This window comes from Poecilia formosa, unplaced genomic scaffold, assembly GCF_000485575.1.
Source record: "Poecilia formosa unplaced genomic scaffold, Poecilia_formosa-5.1.2 Scaffold296, whole genome shotgun sequence".
Taxonomy (NCBI): Eukaryota; Metazoa; Chordata; class Actinopteri; order Cyprinodontiformes; family Poeciliidae; genus Poecilia; species Poecilia formosa.
The window spans coordinates 323,551-345,880 of record NW_006800235.1 but is presented as its reverse complement, the minus strand read 5'-3'; the positions used below and the strand labels follow the sequence as shown (position 1 = coordinate 345,880).

The window sequence follows — 22,330 nt, the reverse complement described above, 5'->3', positions numbered from 1 at the left end:
AATACAATTATGTGTAAAAGAAAAATATTTTTAAAGCCTAGACATTTCTAAAGGTACTACCGTATTTTTCGGACTATAAGCTGCTACTTTTTTCCTTACGCTTTGAACCATGCGGCTTATAGCCTAGTGCGGCTTTTCTGTAGATTCTTCTCCAACTTTAGCAGGAAGTGAATCATTGGAAGTCAATTTTCATTTATAACAAGCACATGCTAGCAGCAGGCACGACAGAGAAATTCCTTCCAACCCCCTCATCAAGGAAACCACACAAATAAGTTCATATTATGCAGCTTTTAAGTTAAAGGCTATCAATCTAGCAGTACAGATTGATAGCTGCTGCATGTAAGCTCAGCGTGAACAAATCAATGGTTCGGCGTTAGAGACGGAGGGATGCGTCCTTAATAAACCAGAGGGCTGCATCTTTTGTGAAAAACCATCCTTGTGAAAAACCGAGAGTGGTGGAGATATTAGCAGTTTATAGCCTGCTGCTGCTATAAGCAAAAAAAGTTTCCAGTTTTTTTTGTTTTGTTTTTTTTTTTAACTTTGTTGGTATGCTCTATAGTTCAGAAAATATGGTATATGTAACATTTAACTAAACTGCACATTAAAAGACCAAATTCATTTTAGAACAATTATTATTCACACTCCCAGCAAATTTAGATGCATAATTATTTTTTGTACAACCTAGAAGTTGTGTTTTTGATGCAAAAGGAGCAAATATTTTGGAAAAAAAGAAATTTGTTTTAATGTACTGCCCATTTGGAAAATGTCATGTTGAAAACAATTCATACTCTTCTCAGTAATTGGTAGAAAAATCTTTCTTGACATGACTTTGTTCTCTGCAAGCTTCCACTGGAGTTTTGATTTATCAATTTTCCTTTTTATTTTTATTACTATATTTTCTTTTAAGTTTTCAAAGTTTAGAACATACAAATAGACAAACAGGACCCAGATGCTATATATATATATATATATATATATATATATATATATATATATATATATATATATATATATATATATATATATATATATATCTCAAAAAATAAAGGGAACGTTTTTGTGTGTGGCTCCAAATCCAGGCCTCCATTGGTTAATAAATTTGATTTCCATTGATGATTTTAGTGTGATTTTGTTGTCAGCACATTCAACTTTCTACATAAAAAAGTATTCAATAAGAATATTTCATTCATTCAGATCTAGGATGTGTTACGTGAGTGTTCCCTTTATTTTTTTGAGCAGTGTATATATATATATATATATATATATATATACACACACACACACACATACTAATACATATATAATACATAAACACACAATTTATCAATTTTTCTTTGGTGATGAGTCTGCCAGACCTTTTGCCATTGCCCTAATCTCAATTTTATGTCATCCAAAAAAGACAGATTAACAGATTTCTTTGTTGTGCTCCTATCAAAATGAGAATGAAGTTAGGTGTGCACCGATTACAGTTTTCTAACCTACCACCAAACTTTAAAAAGCCTGACCTGCCAATTCTGATTGCTTTACCTGACAGTTTTTTTGTGTCTGAAAAGTCACTAAATATAGCAACAAAGTCACTAAGTAGGAAATCACGGCCAATTTATTGGTGCATCCCTAAATGAAATTAGCTCATGAGGCAAGTTGAGTAATAACAGAGAGGACTCCATTTTTATAACAACATAGGAGTTTTAGTTCGAAACATATTGTTACATGAGAGGTAAAACACTCACTCAGCCTCAAACTGGTTAGGAGTAATGATGTCTGCAACAGGAACAACCTTATTCTTGTAGACCGGATAAAGATTCTGAGGAACGTACTGTGGAAAGAGACATACAAGTTAAAAACACTTTATCATTTAAAAGCAGGCTGACAACCATATGCCTTGAACTAGCATAGTTGTACAAAATGTTATATATAACACTTCGCTATATATAACTGTGAGGATTAAAATTCAATAATCCATTTAATATTATTAAATTAACTAATAATAGTATTAGCAGCAACACTTGAAGATACATGAACAGCAAAATATACAGATCACAACAGACAAGGAAAATAAAAGCAACTTCTCCCACATATTCAAAACATAAACACCACTGCTACTGCATTGAGACACCTATAATCTCACCATGGATCCATGATCACCAAGGACGGGGTCACATACTGAAAGGATAAACATACAGAGTCATCAGAGACCTGCTCACCCTCTGAGTGCAACCACATTAGATAAAACACTGCAGTGAGGGGGGGAATGAAGATCTGAACTCATCCAGAAATATGGAGCACAAAAGAAGAGACGTTTTAGAAAGATATGACAAAGAGAAAACTGGATGGCTCCTCTATAGCACAACGGCATGCTGTTAGAGGAGATGATGTGCTCATAATTATTTGGGATCATGAGATGCTTTGTTGGTGAAGATAGAAAGTGGGTCTATGCTGTAGAAAAGTGGTTTCACTGAATGATCCTAAAGTAAATGAGAGTTGGATTCAGAACCAGCTCAGAAATACAGAAAGCTTCTGAAAAGTAACGGTGTTACATAAGGAACAGAGAACTTGGTATCAATGCACAACCCAGTGACCACCCAAGATAAAAGCAATTATAGCACCTGAAACATGGTGTATAAGACAAATACTTAGGTACTGATTTGTTCAAGAGGTCAATGTTCTGGAAGAGCATTCCTATGATTATCTAATGAACGAAACACATAATACAAGTAATACATATTTGGTAAGTAATACATATTTACTGGTTAAACACAGTTGTATTAAATACAAGTATAAGAATGTACGGTTATAATGAGAACCGTACATTCTAGGAGAATCAGATTTCTTCTAGATTTATTCTAGAAATTTTATTTTTAGAAGAAATGAAAAGTGTTGCTCACCATAAACCAGATTAGGATTGGCTCTCTTTAGCTCCTGAACAATGTCCACCACCATCTCTAAAAAAGACGTGTCTCTAGTATATCCTGAACACATCCCACACAACAACAAGGACCAATGCATTTAGAAAGGCCGTTCAAAATGTGCAACATCAAGATAGGACATTAAAACAGTAGAGAGGGAAAAAACATAGATGAAATGCACAATTCTTCCACAGGCACAATAAATCCTAAGTGTACCTCAAGTTAAGGTTGACTGAAAAACTTATTTCCAAATCATTACCAATGGACACACCACAGTAAAAGTAAAAAGGCAAACATTCACCTGTTAATACATAGTCATACTGGTGTACATTGTTCAGTTTGATTCCCTCATAAAGAACGTGCAGCTCATCTGCCGTCAACACCTGGCCTTTCCAGTGAGAATAACCTGTGAAAAGAACAATGGATCAGATGGATTTATTGAGCTTCTTTAAACTGGATCAAGTCCATCCTACAATCTCCTTGAGGAAACACCAACATCATTTCAAATCAGTTCACCACAGAGTATGCCATCCTTCATATCAATTTTATTGTTAAAAGACTCAAGAGTCCTAATTCAAACCTTATAAAGTGCTACCTGAAATGTGTCCACCTTCTTGCCAACCTCTGTCTGATGCCAGAGATCAGACCATGATCTCCAGCTTTTACTGGAGAGGTCTACATCTGAGTGTGAAGTGGCTGGGGTTGAAAATCAGCCCCTCCAAATCCAGACAAGGTTTCTGGTCGGACCTTGTTACCAACCAGAGAGTTATTTCTCTTGGTCGGTAACAAGGTCCTGCCCAAAGTGGAGGAGTTCAAGTATCTCAGGGTCTTGTTTAGGAGTGACCCCTGATTGGTGTTGATTGGTGTGGCAATCAACACTAATCCACCTGTTGATTGCCGGACCAATCAACAGGTGGATTGATGTGGCATCTGCAGCAATGCGAATGACGTGCCTATCTGTCATGAAGAGAGAGTGGAGTAGAAAAGCAGTGCCTTTAATTTACCGGTCAATCTACGTTCCTCTCCTCATCTATGGTGTCAAGCTCTAGATCAGTGGTGATCAAAGTCGGTCCTCGAGGGCCGGCATCCTGCACGCTTTAGTTCTTTCCCTGGTTTAACGCACCTGGATCAAATGATGGCTCGCTAGAAGACATAAGGAGAAAATTGACATACTGGAAAGGTTGTTACTACCACCAGGGAGAGAACTAAAACATGCAGGATGCCGGCCCTCGAGGACAGACTTTGGGCACCCCTGCTCCAGATAGTGACTGAAAGAATATGATTGCGGATACAAGCAGCTGAGCTGACTCACTGGTTAGGTGTTTCAGATATATCCTACCAGAAGGAGACCCTAAGAAAGAGCCAGGACAGGCTGGATGGACTATGTTTCTCAGCTGGCCTGGGAGCTCCTTGGGATTCTCCCAGAGGAGCTGGTCCAAGTGGTTGGGGAGAGGGAAGTCTGGGTCTCTCTGCTTATGGGCCCTGGTTGGTCACACTGAACTGCTAAAATCAGTTGTCACTGTCATACTTGAATGACGAAAATCAAGTCATGTAGTTCACAGTCTCATATCATCCTCCGCCCCTTCTTGTAAGAACCCCAACTTTTAACTTTTGTTTCCCAGAAACGTGCATATCCTAACATTTGAGATCTACATTCTTCCTTCCAGGAGAGTATAATTTTCCACAAGGGGCCCAACAAAACCTAATTTTCATTAACAAAGAACCGGAAAGCAGAACAGCAACTACTTGCTTTGTGAGATCCTTTTGGTTGAAGTCGGAGCAGTAGGGAGGCACAACAGACATAAAACTAAGAATTACAATAACTCAGTGTTCCGGCAATGTAGGGCAGGCATGATGAAGTTTTACCTCTAGCATGAGGCCAGTGTGATCAGTGTCTGTCTCTGATGAATAAGACTTGCTCTGATCAATAAGGACCTCACTGACTCCATATGCTGGCATTGCTGCCACCATGCTCTCTCGTGCTTCTACTCTCACTGTAAAGTAGTTATTGTTTACCAATCAGAAAATCCTGACTTTACATTTCACTGACAGTTGTTTTGAGTAACTGATATCAAAGTATCAAACTTTTTTAATCCAGAGCAGAGGTATGAACGCACACATATGAAAAACTCACTCACATATGAAAAACGATGACATCTGTTCAGATAAGGACATGGATTTTGATGTAGCAGGAAATAACCCTTCCACTAACACCTATGCTGTCCCTATATGTAGTTTCTGTCTGGGTCTGCACTAAACATGAGATTTTGAATAAGTCGTCACATTTATGTGTCATGGGCACCACCCAAACTGGGTTCATATGCGGGTGTGTGTGCATGACATGTTTGCTGCAGGCCGATGATGTCGCAGCTACAGGTGAGTCACAGTCAAGTCACATGGTGGTGGAGAATTTGGTTGCTAAGCAACAGGCCAGGAGAAAGCCAAAGGGGCTAAAAAAGACAGATGAGCATTCACAGCACCCGAAAGAGAGGGAGAGTAAGAGAAAAAAATTGATGGCAGGCTAACAGATAAGGGCTGCCTCTGTCGTCATCAAACGTTGCTGTCGCAATTCCAATGCCTGCTGTTTGCTGCTGCGGCGCGTCACTCCCTCTATCTTAATATGTGTCATTCCTTCTCTGTCCAATCGACAATGTAATCACTGTCGATTACATTTCTCATTTAGGTTTTTTTTTTCTCTTGATCTCTGCAGCCTCTCAGATTCCAAGCATCTACTTCAATGTCTGATCAAATTATACACTCTCCATGAAGAAATTGCAAATCATGGTTCCATATACAGAAGATCTGATTAAATTTGAGCGAGAGTCTCTCGGATCTTTATGTTAAGGTCACTCAAATTCACACAGAGGATGGATGACTTTTTCTGGTCTCATTTTCCCTATGTGAGCTACAAAAAAAAATTGCTAATGTCATATTAACAGAGATTCTTATGATTTTTTTAATGTTTATTAAATTTAAATAACAGATCTAAATGACCCTAAAGCTTTGGATTTCAATGGCATGTCAGAACTTGTGCCAAAAAACAAATTTAGGAAGAAATGGAAAACTGGTGCTCCTTCACGCACTATCCAGTGCTCTCTTTGTGAACAAAGTTAGAAATATCTATTTAAACATGATAGCTTAAATCAACACAACAGTTGAATTGTGAAATAGAAAAAAAGAATTAAGATTTTTAGTATTGACATTTTTAACCACTTGCATGTGCAATATTTTGTCCTGTGTTTCTATTTTATATAGCAGTGGTCCCCAACCCCCGGTCCGTGAACCGGTACTGGTCCGTGGACCAATTGGTGCCGGGCCGCACAAGAAATAATTAAATATTTCCTGGAGCCTCAAACTCTGTCATTTATCTCTATATATGGTTGCTTCATTCCGAGGGTTCGCCCATACAGCAACACTACACAATTATGCTTACCCTCAGCCTGCACCAGGCTACTTCACTAACATTGTTCCTCGTGATAACAGAAGTTTTAACTTAAGCAATAGGCAAGCTTCAGTTAAAACATTAAAGATTTAATGTCTCAATGTGCGTATTGATCGTGTCGCTTATTTATTGTGAAGCATTTCTTGTCATTGTTGCCGCAATACATTTTAGTTATTGTAAAAAAAAAACCTGACTAAAATGTTAATTCTACTATGTTGTTATTTTTACTTTTATTTTTTCTACAATAGCAAAAAAAAAAATTTTCATATATAAAACATCACCATAATCCAGGAGTGGCAGGAAGGTTGCAGCTACCAATTAATTTACTTCTAGCTTTAAGAGAAAAACAAGATCCATTTCGGTAATAAAACCCAATCTTCATTTTCAGTGTTCATAACAATTTGGCTATGTGATTCTTAAAAGAAAGCTCTGTATCTAAAATAAAGCCAAGATATTTATAATTACTGACAAACTCAATTTGTGTTCCTACAGCAGTTGTAAGCAATAGAGGGATTTCTGGTAGTTTTCTAGAGTGTGAAACAAACCATTGCTTTTGTCTTATCCACATTCAGAACTAACTTCAGAGTTTGTAAGCGGGTTTGAACTACATTAAAAGCAGACTGCAAATACTGAATTGCCTGTACATGTAATGAAGAATAGCAGTAAATTACTAAATCATCTGCATAAAAATGATAAAAAGCATTTGACTGATTTTCACACAAGTTATTTATTTCAATATACAATAAAAGTGGCCAAGAACTGAGCCCTGTGGGACACCATTTAAAATCATACAAATAGAGGAAGTAAAGCCAGTCAATTGAACTCTCCGTGTTCTGTTCAACAGGTAATTAGCTACTCACTTGGTAGCTTGATGTGAGAGCCCAATGCTATGTAGAATGTCAATTAAAAGCGTGTGATTTACTGTGTCAAATGCCTTTGATAAATCAATAAACAGAGCAACACAATACTTTTTGTTATCAACAGCCTGAATAAGATCATTAATAACCTTTAAAGTGGCAGTAACAGTACTATGTTTTTTCCTAAAACCAGACTGTACATTTTGTAAAACACAATCGGAATCTAAAGAAATCTTCAATTGATCTGCAACTAATTTTTCAAAATTTTTTGCTAGGATAAATGGTTTAGAAATTGGTCTGTAATTGTTTACCTGTGACGATTCTCCACCCTTGAATAGAGGCAAAGCAAATGCTGATTCCCAGACTCTAGGGATTTTATTACATATTAGACTTGTATTAAAAATATGAGACAATGGCTCTGCTATGAACTCTGCAGCTAATTTTAGAAAAAAGAAAAGGATCCAGGTTATCTTGCCCTGCTGATTTTTTGATGTCTATGTTTTTCAATTCTCTGAGAACCTCAGCTTTCCAAATAGGGGAAAAATTAAAATTGGTGAAGTTACAATCATTACTCAAAAACTGCTCATCAGAATATACATTTGGGCCGAATGAATTTTAATCATCAAATAGAGAGTCAACAGAAATAAAATGCTCGTTAAAATAATTTAAAATTGCTAATTTATCAGACACCATTTTACTTTTATTCCAAACAAAATTTGGAAAAATGATATTTATTGTATCTCAACACTAATGTTTATTTTTGACCAACACAGATATTTTATTTTGTTGTCTTCCAAAAATAATGGCCCTTTTTGCCAAAAGTGATTTGGGAATTTTTGATTTATTTATTTTTTTTTAAATCACCTGGCAAAAAAGATTTTGGCAAAGTGACGATATCAAAGTCTTTGTAGTCAGCATTGATAAGATTAAAGACATTCAAAAACATCTGGACATTTCTTGACTAATCTTAGACGAGACCATTTGATTATGGAACAAGGATAAGACATTTACGATCTGAATATGCTTTGTGTTTCTCTGAGGGAACAGCTGAACAAACTACTTGTTTTCTTAGCCCACTGCTGGTTCATTCTTTTAGTTCTGCTGGGATGAATAACATCAGCTGAGGCCACCTCTGATTTCAAGAACACACAGTGCAGATTGTTCATTCAAAGGACTGGCAATTAGAGGAAAACATGTAAAGTGACACAGGCAGACAGGATGATGCAGACAGCCCTCAGAACCATCCAGTGATCATGCATCATCAGTCAGTTTCTGAGGAATTAAACACAATTCCTGCCACAAGCATGCCTGTTAAAGAGTTGAGACTTTCACTTTGTACATTGGTGGCAATATGCAATTAAGTAGGTCACTGTTGTTGAAATCATATTCGTTTTTATGTTTTGGAAAAAAGTGTATTCCATTTCTAACTACATCAACCTACAGAGTTTTTACACTTATTCAACTTTAAGAATACCTTTTTAATCCCAAAGTAATTAAATTAAAGAAATTAAATATTGTTGTAACTTATTTTATCCAAAGTTTTTCAAAGTCTAAAATCATGTATATTTTGGTATGGATAAGTTTTTATACATTTCAATCAATGAAGTTAATTTGTATAGCATATTTCAGCAACAAGGCAGTTCAAAGTGCTTCACATCATTAAAACACAAGAATACAAAATCATAAAAACCACCATGCAGTCAACTATATGAGTCAAACCTTTCCTGAGTCAAGTTTCTACCTTTACAGATTTTTTAAAAAATGCTAAAAAATAAAAAATAAAAAAAAGATGCTAGAAAAAAAAATAAAAAGCTCTGTATAAATATATGGCACATATTTCTATATCCTTCTGGCTTTAAATATAAAACAGGAAAGGTAGAAAAGATGAAACTAGAATAGATACAAGGGAACAAGGAAGGAAGGAAAAATATAAGGAATGGGAAAGAGGTATACAAGGAACTGACGATAGAAGGGAGGCGGGGCACAAGGATACAAGAAAGTTCACCAGTAAACAATGAAAAATACAAGGAAGGTAAGAAGTAAGAACACAGGGATTCAAGGAAGGACGGAATGAAGAGCATGAGGAGGGGAGGAAGAGCAGTTTTCTTATTTAATTACCGTATTTGTATTTCAAGAACAATTTACTGATTTTTATACTGACTTTGGTGTTTTGCGCAACAAAATAAATCCAATAAAAACTTTACAATTAGTAACAAGTTCTGGAGACTCTTGTCATTGTATATTTTCTGTAAAGTTCGCCAAAACAAAATATTAGAGAACATTTAGAATTATGCCAGGCTAGCCTTTAACATTTTAGCTCTTATAAATGCAAATTGTCAAGACTTCAAACATGAAAGAGGTACATAAAACTCCACAAAAAACACAAGCTCAGGTGGCTTTGGAGCAGGAGCTGTGAAATTGACACTGCAGGGTACAAATAACTCACGAGCTCTTTAAAGGTGAACTGTACAGAAATAAGTTAACTGTGTTTCACTAATAATAGAAATGTCTTCATTTTTTCTGGTAATTTTTGTATCAACCTCAGTAAAATCATGTTTATGGCAGTGACCATTAGAGATGCACTGATCCAATTTTAATATCGGCATCAGTACCAATATTGAAAAAAACCATCTAGATCAGGTGTTGGTCACAATGCGCCCAATCCATAAGGGCAGATCTTTCAGTCTAACTCTATGCTTGAATATTATTTATTTAATATTTTTGAATTATTACACTTTCTGAACTATTTGAAAGAAGATTTGTTGCAGTTTATCTTTGTCAAACGTAAAAATAGTCAGTCTATTGTTTTTGCCAGTTTTAGTTGCTTTATTATTCATCTGACCTTGGCTGTTATGCTCCTATATGCTCTGACTGAACAAATTAGAGTTGTTTTTACATGGCTGACCAAGCTTGTGAAGCTATTGGTGTATTTAAGTGTGTGCTACTGGTGCAGAGTTATCAATACATGTGTAATTCAGTTCATTTATGTCTGTCTAGAAAAAAAAATGTTTTCAGTTTCAGTCAGTTCAGCAATGTTTCTCTGTGTCGGATCGGTATCGGCTGATACTAAACTTCAGATAGTGGTATTGGTTTTGGAAGTGAAAAAATAGTGACCTTTACACCTCACTTTAAATGGTGCCACCTCTTCAGTTTTCTGCCACATGTAACATGTTGCATGTAAGCCAAAAAATTGAGTTTTGTTTTTTGGCAAAAAATGTGAGAGAGTTAGAGTACATCAGTATTATGGAGTTGAAATGTTGTTCGCTGACCTGAAAAAACTCCACTCCTTCCTGTTCTCCACCCCCCAGCTTCAGGGTGGCCCCCTGCTTCAGCAGCAGCCTCCTCTGTTAATACTCTAAAACCTCATCACGACTTCAGCAGCACTGACTGACTCATGCACACCCACACAATCCATCTATACCATACGCTCCCAAATCATCCCCTCAGAAAGACGGTCAGAACCTGTGTGGTTGGAGAACTGCACCGAGTTGATGGAGTCCACCTCAAACCCTAAAACCTGCACACAAAGACACAAGAAGAAGAGAATCAGAGCAGAAACAAAATGTCTCCAGTCAAACATTTCTAGTAATCGTTTGGGGACGTTTTAGCATCTCAAATCGAAATGTAACTTTCACCCTTTTTCATTATTTACTTTTGTAGCCTCTAAAAGCTTCACCATCACCCCACTGTCTAATTTTTGCAGCACTTATGTGTGGGTATTTATAGCTGAATACGCAGAAAACCTGATGCCCTGGAACTGCTAAGAGAGAACCAACTCTAGATGAAAAAAGGAATATTACAGCACAGCTAATTCTGTGAAATTCAAACTAAAAGAAAGGAAGATTTACAAAAACATGACAATCCAACATTGATGCAGAAATCTACAGAGCAGATAAAGAAAAAAAACGCACTTGGTGTCCTTTCGGAGTGGAAAGAGGCCGGCTTGCAGCTCATCCACATACGGCTTCGTTTAACTGGACTAAAGCGGGCGGAATGAATGGGCTCTTTGTTCTTTTCAATTCACTGTGACTTTCAGAGAAGAAACACCCCTGTAAACCCCACCGCCCCTGCCAGCCAGAACAAGACTCCAAATTAACTTTGACCTTGGAGGGACGTCTGTATGCTCCTGAGCGTGCGTGCTTTCTGCAACGTAACCTGCTGGATGAGCACCACCAACGTGTGACTTTCAACGTGTGAGGTGCTGAACAAAAACATGAAGCTGTAGATAAAACCTTCACAAGAAAGGCTGAACTGTGGATTAGACTGTGAGTTGTTTTTTGTCGTGGTGATCATTTAGTTAATATCTAAGAAGGAGTTCCGCTACTTATGGAGAAGGAGACAGACTCTAGAACAGGGGTGGGCTACTCCAGGCCTCGAGGGCCGGTCTCCTGCAACTTTTAGATGCGTCTCTACTTCAACACACCTGAGTCAAATAATGAGGTCATTAGCAGAAGTCTGGAGAACTTGACTACACTGAGGAGGTGATTCAGCTGTTGGATTCAAGGGTGTTGGACCAGGGAGACATCTAAGAGTTGCAGGACACCGGCCCTCGAGGACCAGGATTGCCCAGCCCTGCTCTAGAAACAAGAAGTAGCATGTCAGTTTGACTAGTTAGACTAGCACTGAGTAACCTTCTGGATGGAGGGTGAAAAAGGTGACATGGCTGAAACCAGGAACTTTGAACATGCAGTTATTAAAAAAATTGGTATGGGTCAAGAAGGGACCAAAAAATATAGCTGCAGTGTGAGCGTAGCATAAACAGGGACCAAAGTGGTAGGAACGAAGTCAAAATGTTGACACGTGATCACATAGTTTCAGGATGCTCGCTTTAGCCCAAACCCTGCCTGTGAGAAATGGGAAGATCCCACAAAACCGCTGTGCCACTATGTCTACAATTGGTTTTAGCTGTCAAGTTGTCAACATAACCCACTAAATCTTAAATGTATGTGAGATATGTAAAAGAACACTACAACTAAATAAAGTCAGGAAAAAGTTTTAATTAAAAGTAAAATAGTGAGGGAGAGGGAAGTAGGTCAGCTATGCTAGCTTGACAAAAACATGACTGTCAGGTTAATGGATTTCTCCAAATTCTCCTTAGATATGAATGTTATCGTGCATGGTTGTTTGTCCTGTCTGTCTCTGTGTTGTCCTGCGATGGACTGGCAACCTGTCCAGGGTGACCCCACCACTTGCCCGAAATCTCTCGCTGGAGATAGACACCAGCAACACTCCCAACTAGGAACAACTCCACTAGGGACAAGGGCATAAGGAAATGGATGGATGGATGAAGTTGAGAGGAGGAGGAAATAATGATTGACAAGTTCAAAATCTCATTTTAAATGTAGGTGTTGGTGGGATGTTCGCCTACTACATCGGACCAGAACAGAGCAGGAGTTCAGTGTTTTCCTCACGGCCTTGGACAATTTCTCCTCAGAACTATCCATCCTGCTTTTCTGGGAGAAAAACTAGTTTATGGAATTTGAGCAGAGCTGTTTTCTGCATAAACACACCCACAAAATTCATACCAAACAAACAGTTTTGCATGCAGAAACTATATTGCACAAAGTAGGAACTATTTGTAAACACTGAGATTATGACAGACGTCAACTGACTTCTGTTTTGGAGCTTCATGGATGAAAGATTCAGGGCTCCATCTGATCACCTCAAGACCAAGAACTAACAAATCTATTTTAATCTAACCTGAACGGGATAATTCTGCACTAAACGGAAATTATTTACAACAGTTTGACATTGAAAACACAAATAATGGGCATTTTCTATTAGAGACGCAGACAATATGTTTTTGTTGTAATAAATTAAGTTTTCCTGTTTCCTGCTTTCAGTTTAACTACAAGTTTTCCTCAACAAGCAGCAGCTTCCAAACCTCCAAACCGCTAACTCTTAGATATGGTGCATTCAAGGATCAGAAAAACATGGGATTTTGTTTTTGTTTCCAACTGGCCCATCTGAGGAAATCATGTAATTGTGGTCTTTGCTTTTTAGTCATTGTTTCTGTACTTTCCACAATCTTACACTGTATTGTTACACTCTTAGATATTAAGGCGTGTAGCAGTGAACACCAAATAGCCTAGATTTTCCTCTTTTTTTTCTTTTTTTTTTACTCTTATGCCTTCTGCACACTGTACCCACATGTGACTCTCTCATATGGAGAACCCATCTGTAAAGTACCTGATTTGAGGCAATCCTCCCACATTAAACAAGATTAGATCAGAAATTCCCACACACATTTACAGCAACATGAATACATGATGATGGTTTTGTCTCATCTTTAAAGCAAGAGATAAATAATCTCCATGTATGGCCAAGAAGCCAAAGGAAGGGCCTACTTCTCCCTTGCTGTCTCCCTAACTCTGCAAGGCCTTCCTTCCTTAGAGCATTAGGTTGTTCACAAACCATCACACTGACCACAGTCTGATTTCTATGTACTTCATGCAAGTGTACATGCTTACTTCTACAGCGTTTCTCTAAATCTGAATTTAAAAAAAGAAAATCAAGAAGTATAAACTAATACTAAAGTGCAGGGAAATAATTTATAATGTATCATAAAAGTACTCAAATTTGTTTTGTTTGCAAATGACAGAGTTTTTTCTTCTAGGATAGATTATGATGGATGAATGAATGAATGAATGAATGAATGAATATACTTGATTAATCCCAGAGGTTAATTGCAGTAGGTTTTGAACATGTTCAAAAAGGAAAAACATTAAACAAAAAGTGATTTGATAAGTGAATTATCAATAAATTTAGATAAAGCTAAATTTATGTTATTAAAAATAAATATTTGTACTGATAATACAAATATTGAAGGGGAATAAAAAGGGTAGAGTAAGATAAGTTTATGCTTCTACCTACCTCTTTTTCAAACAAATAAATATGCATCATGGTGTATAAGTGTGAACATATTTGAAATAAACAAATAAGCTATTGGCACAAAAAAAAGCCTCTGTTGATTCACCCATCCTGGGAATCGTCTCTACTTTCTCAGATTTTCTGTTTAGTTTATCCCCAGCACCTCAGCTCTGTCTTCATCTTCGCGTCATTAGGAGTAATCCTGTGGCGGCCAATCAGAGCGTGTCTTCCTCACGCTGCAGTCTCCGTTATGACAGCACAGAGAGAGGGATGCCCAGCACGCTCGCGGACATCATCGTCATCATCCTCCCCTTCTCTCTTACACCAGCTGAATCATGGCCATTACTCTGAAAGCTGAGCAGCCTCTTCACTGACCTGCCACTCGTTTTTTTAATCAAAATTCCCCACAGTGCCAGATTTGACCTCATTTCTTTACTTTTACCACCGTGGACAAGAATCTGTGGCGAGGAAGACTGCAATGCTGACCATTTGGATATTTTTGGACAGTTGTATTGTCTATGCATGTAAAATTATTTCCTGGTGAACATTAGTTAAGAAGAGTGTGCCACGGCACTAAAAGTTGAAACCACAACATCAAAATTAATCTGAAGTATGACTCCAGCTGCTAATGTCGAAAAAGCACAATTCCTCAATTGCAGTGAAATAGAAACACAATTAAAATCAGACAAGTTTGTTCACGCGATGAGTCATTAAAAAAACATGCTGCTCTGCCACCATCATGCTCCTGCCACTTCCTGTCGTCTCCTTCTTTATTTCCACCAGTAGAAACATCCAGTTGGTGATTCTGTGACTCATGTGATGCGAAAAAAAAAAAAAAAAATCTATCACAGCTTTGTAAAATACACCAATAGCCATATAACCAAAAAGCCACCTCATCCTATAGCCAAAACTGCCTTGTTTCCATAGGTTGAGTTTCCCTGTGACTGCTTGAAGCAGATGAGATCCTTCCCAGACTCTTCAAGGATAAGCAGATATAAACAACGGAAGGATATAATTCAGTAGACTGCTTTCAATTTAGCATGTGTTCTATTTGGAGCTAAGTTAATATTTAAATTAATATTTTGAGCAGATTTTACGACCACTCGCCAACTTTATTCTTTATTAAAAATATTGGTTACAATTCTAGCTACTTTTTCAGGTGTTACTGGAAACGTTTGGAGACTCATGACAGCACTTATTGGTGGTCCCCAGATACAGCACTCACAGAGAAAAGCCAGACCCGCTTTGTCTGCATCCCAACTGCAAATGAATCACACAGTCAGGCATAAGGCCACTACTGACCAATCCCTAACAGTCAAGGTCGGATACAGAAATGATCTTGCCTTTGTCCTAAATAAATTACTGCATTTCTATTGTATATTTTGGTCTACTCAGGTTGTTAATGCAGTCTGTACAAAAAAAACGTTCAAATAATTATTGTACTGTAACTTTGTGTAAGTTCCTAAGTAGAAACACACCAATATAAAAATTTAGGACAATATCAGTGTCAAATTGTTAACCACACCATTGCTTCTCTGCTTCAGTTAAACTCCCCACAATCCTTTACTGTCCCACCATCACTGTCACATGACCAACCTTTCCCACCAGAAAACGGCAACAAGATGGAAATATATAGTTTATTTATCGGACCGATATCATCCATTCATCTATCCATCCATCCAATTTCTGTACACCCTTGCCACAATTCTGTACACTACGCAATGCACCTTTTTGCTCCCAACTTAATGAATAATCAGTTTAAATACTCATAATATCAATATTGACCAAAAATAATCCTAATAAATGTTTTTCATAATCTAGAAGCCCTATTATGCAAGGCTGCACCGATTGCAATTTTCTGGCTGATCGCCGATTGACTGATCTTTATAAGTCCAACCTGCCGATTACGATTTTGGCCAATTACAATTTCTTTTTTTATCTGAAATGTTGCTAAATACAGCAAGAAGTCACTGAATTGGCAACAGTGGTGTGACTATTGTTAACTGCAAACAAGCTGACATGAGCTGGTAGGCCAGTCAGTAAGTCAAACCTCTCTCCTCAGAGTAGATGAGGACAGTGGCTGATTTTTATACATTTGTGGAGGTAGATACTATCAGGGTATAAGATCAGCTTCACATGTACGTATCGGCCAATCACCCAAAATTAAGGAAATCTGAGTCGATTTATCTGTGGATACCTACTAAAATAAACGTGTACTACCTAGCACTCAGGAAAACATGAGTTTTAGGAACGTATCTGAATGTTCGGAGCCAGATATATTAAAGTCTGACCTGCATAAACTCCTGCTGGGTCTAAATGAATGCCCTGCAGTGTCAAGAACTTCAATGTCAAAGAACTAATTGGGACAATGTTCCCAATATTAGACTATAAAATACTGATGAAATGTAGTATAGTGACACTACATTGACTGACAAATGCCCGGACTAAACTGACTCGGATCAGGGACAAAAGGGATCCTGATTGGCCGATCCCTTTAGAATGCTAATAAGATAAGCTAGTAGAGCTTTTCAAACATTATAAAGAAAATTATCCTCATTGTAAATAGCTTGTTGTTCTATTGTTGTAACATCCAAACTGATTCTATTAGAATGAATTGGGGATTTTGATTATAATATCCATAAAAGTGGAGTTGCAGAGCTTGCAGAGTAGGAGTACATTGACTGTGACCTGCCTGAGTCGAGGCTGTGTGCTGAGTCCGGCCCTGTTGCTCTGCATTACTTTACCATTAAGGTGGTACAAATTAGCCTTAATAGGGCGTAGTGCTTAAAGATTACTGACTACACTGAACTCTGATGACAAGCATCAAAGCGGAACAGCCATGAAGAGAAGCACCAAATAAATCCTGGTGTGCTGCAGGCTAAAAATAAACCTGGGCCACCTCTCACCACGAGCACCATGATGGAGCTCATACTGTAAGCTCCTCACACCAACCTCCACCAGCCACGGCAAAGCCTATATCATCAGGGTAATTATTACTAATGCAAAGACACTTAATGTCATCCTATTGTCAATAATGGACATCGTAAAGGAGACATGATGGCAACGCTCATTGCCAGAAGGAGCTAATACCCCTAATGTCCTCTCACATATCGTATCAATTGCCTCATTTAGACGGCGCTTGTTATGACTCTTTGTAAGACACTTGAAAAACCGCCCTGAGGCAAGACTTTTATTACTGTTTATGTAGGTAATGAGCCAACAGCAAAAGTTAGAAGAGTTTGCAAGACTCCAAAATAAAAATCACTTGTTCATTCAGTTTTTTTTGGTTTTTTTGTTTGAGGTTTGGATCTTTTTCCAAGTTAATACAGACTGCCCAATAAAGTAGATAACTGAAGCACTGAAATTAGACTATTCAGATATAAAAAGACTGAATGAAATTTGAAAAATGTCAAACACTAGCATAACTGGAAAATGTTGGGAGGTAGAGATTTTACGAATATTCGGCCTTCTGATAAATCAGCTCTAATTTGCCTATTTATTATAATTATTTATGTAATTTCTCATTGGGATCAATGAAGTTCTTAAGTGGTTAACAATAGTCGCTCCACTGTTGCCAAATTAGCAACTTTGCTGACCTGAGCAAAGGAGTAAATCCCTTCTCATTATTGGGGGGACAATAAAGAAGGACATTTCTTAAGCATAATTTTGGGGGATCAGAAAAGTTACAGCAGCAAAGTGTAACGTGATTTAATTTTTCTTTTTTATGTGTTCAAGCTGCAGGAGCAAAATTGGATAAGTGGTAATGTACAACAAATGTGTGTTTTTCTCAGTAAACAAACTGTTGAGACCCACAAAAGTCAAACTAAAATTCAAATGTTGAATATCTGGGAAGTATCATAACTTCAACTTACCGCTGAAAGCACCAGGGTTTTTATGGAAAAATATTCAGATTTTAATGTGTGGTTTTAAAGGCTCTACGTTAAAGATAGTAAGAAATAAAGGCATACTTTCTTGTTTTTTAGTCAGCTGCTCTGCAATAGCCCCTCTGTTCTCAGTTTCCACTGAGCTGTCGGCTAGTGGCACCACTCAGTCCCTCCTGCCCATTTCAAACTCTTCTTACTAACATAAGTGTTAAATTGCCAAATATAATTGAGATATTTGCTACCTTTAACAAAAACAACTAAGTCTATTAAAACAATGTAGCCAGTTTTGTTAGTTTTGATTTAGGCATAACAATGCAGTTTATCATGATTCAGCCTAACTAATGAAATGAACAAACTGCAGTCTGACTTTTGTTAATGTGTTTCTTCCTATTGAGTAGCTAAAGGAAATAAAATGTGTATCATGTCTTTTGCTTTATGTATTTACTTCCTGGAATTTTTGTGCTGCATAGCCACAGCTAACAGTTAGCTCCTCACTTCAGAGGCTCCAAGGAGCCTGTGCGGACTGAACCATTGCTCTAACAATGGTGGGGGGGGACCTAAAAATTCATTCTTATTTTTGTCTTAGATGAAAGGGGTATTCATTTCATACTTTGTTTCTTTTGCCTTTCCTCTATTGATATTGTTTAAATACAAGGGTTTCCTTCATGATTTCTTTGGGAGAGACAATTCTAGACTTTTCCAAGATTGGGAGGTTCCACTCCCCCCCCCTCCGGGATTTACGCCAATGGACCTCAGTGAAGTTGGTCCCTCAAACCTTTTTCAAATTAAACTAGTGTCAAAGGTTTGTTCTGAAAAATATTTTCATGCTACCATCATTTTAAAGACATTAATAAATGTTTGCAGAGGGCATCAAAGGTCAATCAGCCCTTCGACATTTACAAAATCAAATGTATTCAGTGACAAACATTTTAGCTACTTAAACAGAGCACAATTAATTAATATAAGTAGTGTTTGATTTTGTTAATGGGGAGTAGGTTGATCTCTGGTGACCTCTGGAAACTTTTTTTTCTAAAATCTCACAACTTATAATGGCAAAAAAAACAAAAAACTGCTCCACAAACCAGCATAAATGTGTGATGCCAACTTCATTTAATTTGGAGAAGGTGATGTGAACCTACTTCACTCAGGTGTTGCTAAATTTAACAACTTTTCAGACAAGAGGATCGGTGATCGGCCAGAAGACTGCAATCAGTACACCCAAACTGTGAAAACCTTCAGATGAGTTGTCTCAACCGTATTCCTCAAGGGCCAGAGTCCTTCAACTTGTGTCTCTTGTCCTAAACACTTTCATTAAATGGCTAAACTCCCTAACTAGCCTTTACAAGGCTCTGCTAATGAGATAATATTGGATCCACGTGTGTTGGAGCAGAGAGACATCTAAAAGCTGCAGGACACCAGTTCTCCAGATCTGCAGTTTGAGACCACTACTCTAGAATTTATTCTGACAGTTTTTAGAATTACTTGGGTACTATGCTACTGTCTATGTGCGTTTGTATCCAGTCGCCAAGTCAAATACAGCTGAAAATCTCAAAACATTGCACATCTAAGCAATGCTTTCTCAGAAAATTTCTAGAAACGACTCCCCGCCCCTCCTCAAATTTCTAAGCACCAAAAGTTTTCTAGAAAATGTCTTACATTAATCTACAATTTTTTTTGTTTTTTTCTTCTTATTTTTTCCTGTCTGTAATGGGTTTAATATACCGGTCGAATTAAACTGTTGTAAGAGTATGAAGGAGTAGTTTTAAGGACCTTGATAAAGATAACTACCTTACACCAGACAGCAACTTGGAGTGACCCCTGTTAAACAGAGAATGCTACAACAATGTAAGAAAATTCACAAAATTAAGAACAATAAATGACCCTGACTAAATGATTGCGTAGGAAATCTTTGAAAAATGCTCAGCAGTATTATGTTGGTGTATCACGTTTAGAATTTCATGTAAAGTTCATCTTCCCTTATGCTGATTGATATTAATGTTTCAATAATGCAATAGTTATTAAATCCTACTTTTTGTATTTAAATTGCTTACAATTTCTGTTACACACGTCCCCTCGTGATTTCTACAGAGCAGTCTACATTTCAGTCATTTATCTCAGCTCCACTCTTATCGTACTATTTGTTCCGTCGCTTTGGTGAATGAAAAGCGTCGGTTTTGCGGTGACGGACAACGAGACCTCCCAGAACATCATGATGACTCAATTATCGGGCATCCTCAATGACAGGTGTCGTGCCTCGAACCCGCAAGAAAAGGACGGGTTTTCATGTCATTTGGTCCCCGATACGCGTCCATCCTCAAACGTCACCTCAATGAACGTTTTTCGCATGGAAGTACATCAGAGAGACGGTGAAAGGAGGGACTACATGCGCCAGGGACACAACATTTTACGCGACACCTGTCTTCGAGGGTTAACATTTATATTTAGATTATTATAATGGTCTATCTAGCAATTATCAAAACAGTAAAATTAAGTTTTAATTGACAAATTCTTACAAATAAAAGCACATTATAACAGCTTGGAAGATGTTATTAATTATAATTATGTGAACTTACTAGAACGTTGTATCTATAGAAAATGTATAGAAATTTGGGCTGTTTTTTGCTAGAAGATAGCTGGGAAACAGAAACACAGGAAGTCAGGAAGGTACCGTGTTAATTGGCATCTCAGACAGGGTCGTGTTCGTGACGGGTGTTGTGTCGCCCGCTGTCCGATAATGAGTGTATGCAGTTAGCATTTACCTGTAATGGGAAAGAGGCGCTCTTGTTGCCCACGTATCCCCGGACTACATGGCTCTGTATGGACAGAACACGGCATTCCATGGCGGCTCCCGGTCAGCCGAGGGGAAATGTAGATAATCCGTTATTCAAAGACAACCACGTCTACACATAACAACACGAGAAAACACCGTTTTAACTCTATAACAACAGAGAAGAACCAGTGTTAGCTAGCTTTCTAACCTCTCACACAGATGTGACGGAGAGCGCGTGCGGCAGCGACTGTAGAGATGTGTGTGTGTATGAATGAGGGAGAGAGCGCGTGCGAATGAGCGCACACTAACAGCTATTACAGCCCTTAACGTTACTGTTACCGGTAACGTCGCTGTTTGTGGCTCATTTTCATGTGAATCCTTAAAGGGAACAACGAGTTACAGACAAACAGGGTCGCCCCTAACAAGGACATACATTAAAAATGCACGCACACCGGCTTTACGTGCAGGCAGTCTCTGTGACCGCCTAAACAGGATGACGTCAACACCGTGTTGAATTTAAATCAATGCAATTTTCAATCATTTTCTCTTTAGCTAGATTATTTTCCTCCAGTTTTATATATCCAAATCATTCAATACAATATCTAGCAATGACTTACTTATGTTTTAAATATGCCTAAAACAGGATGCAGTTTTTTCTGTATTCTGTATTTTTGGTGATGTGTTTTCTGTGTTGTGACTCACACCATTTCACTGGCAGAGTCGTGACTGAGGAGGGATTTGACTTGGTAAAGGCTTTTTATGTCACCACATTGCACAGCAGAGCACAGCCGGAGCTGGTTTAGCACATCCACAGGCATACAGTACAGCAAAGGTAAATGGTTGGTGGTGAAAGCATAACATGTTTTATTAATCCCCTGAATATATCTGAGTTTCAAATAGAAAAAAAACAACAACAACCAGAAGGCCTTCTAAAGTTTATGTTCCAACTTGGAAAGTTAAAGACTCTTCTCGAAGCCCAATTTAATAATCCAATATGGCTGCATTAGGCTTTCTGTTTATCTCAGTTTAGAAATTTTGGAATCAGTGAAGAAAAATGAACTCACCTTTGAAGTAAACTTCATTTCTTCCACTAATTTTCCCCTCTGCAGTTGAGTTTTATTGTACTAATAGTTGATAAACCCAAAAACAGCAAACTGCTAAAAGTTGGCTGTAGAGTAGAGGGAGAAATTTTGTTTTGTTTGTATCTGGACACATGTAGGTTCTGTTTTCGAATATAAAACAACCCAAATATCCCCAAACTTATAGTTTTTAGCTTTGATAACCATTATTATACCAAAGCAATTAAGAGCTAGACAAAAACTTAAGTTGGAATGTCACAAATGAAAGATAAAGTAAATATAAATCAGTGTAAGATGCAAAACAAAACTCTAACCTTCACAAATTCAAAATCTTTTTTTTAATAATATAACAAGATGATAAAGTTGAAACTAAATATCTTTCCACAATTAGTAAATGCTTAAATTCTATATGTTTCAAGACTGAGAAGAAGGAAACCTTTTTTTGTAAACCAAATATTTGTTTACAAAAAAATCATGAACTGGAGGAGTTCTGAGTAACTAATAAATCTACATGAAAGATAA

The 22,330-nt window shown here is 37.6% G+C and overlaps 1 protein-coding gene across 1 annotated transcript in view; it reads right to left on the bottom strand.

Moving 5' to 3' along the window:
- LOC103151893 (pyridoxal kinase-like) overlaps window positions 1-21,166 on the bottom strand; it is a 25,190-nt gene extending 4,024 nt beyond the window's left edge. Inside the window, exons 1-7 of the mRNA XM_007572162.2 lie at window positions 20,938-21,166; window positions 20,719-20,859; window positions 10,668-10,722; window positions 3,208-3,312; window positions 2,886-2,969; window positions 2,129-2,163; window positions 1,731-1,816 (exon numbers count right to left, since the gene is read on the bottom strand). Coding sequence (XP_007572224.1) covers window positions 1,731-1,816; window positions 2,129-2,163; window positions 2,886-2,969; window positions 3,208-3,312; window positions 10,668-10,722; window positions 20,719-20,799 — 446 coding nt within the window. The 5' untranslated portion in view covers window positions 20,800-20,859; window positions 20,938-21,166. The remainder of the gene's footprint in view (window positions 1-1,730; window positions 1,817-2,128; window positions 2,164-2,885; window positions 2,970-3,207; window positions 3,313-10,667; window positions 10,723-20,718; window positions 20,860-20,937) is intronic.
- Between the last annotated feature and the right edge of the window lie 1,164 nt (window positions 21,167-22,330).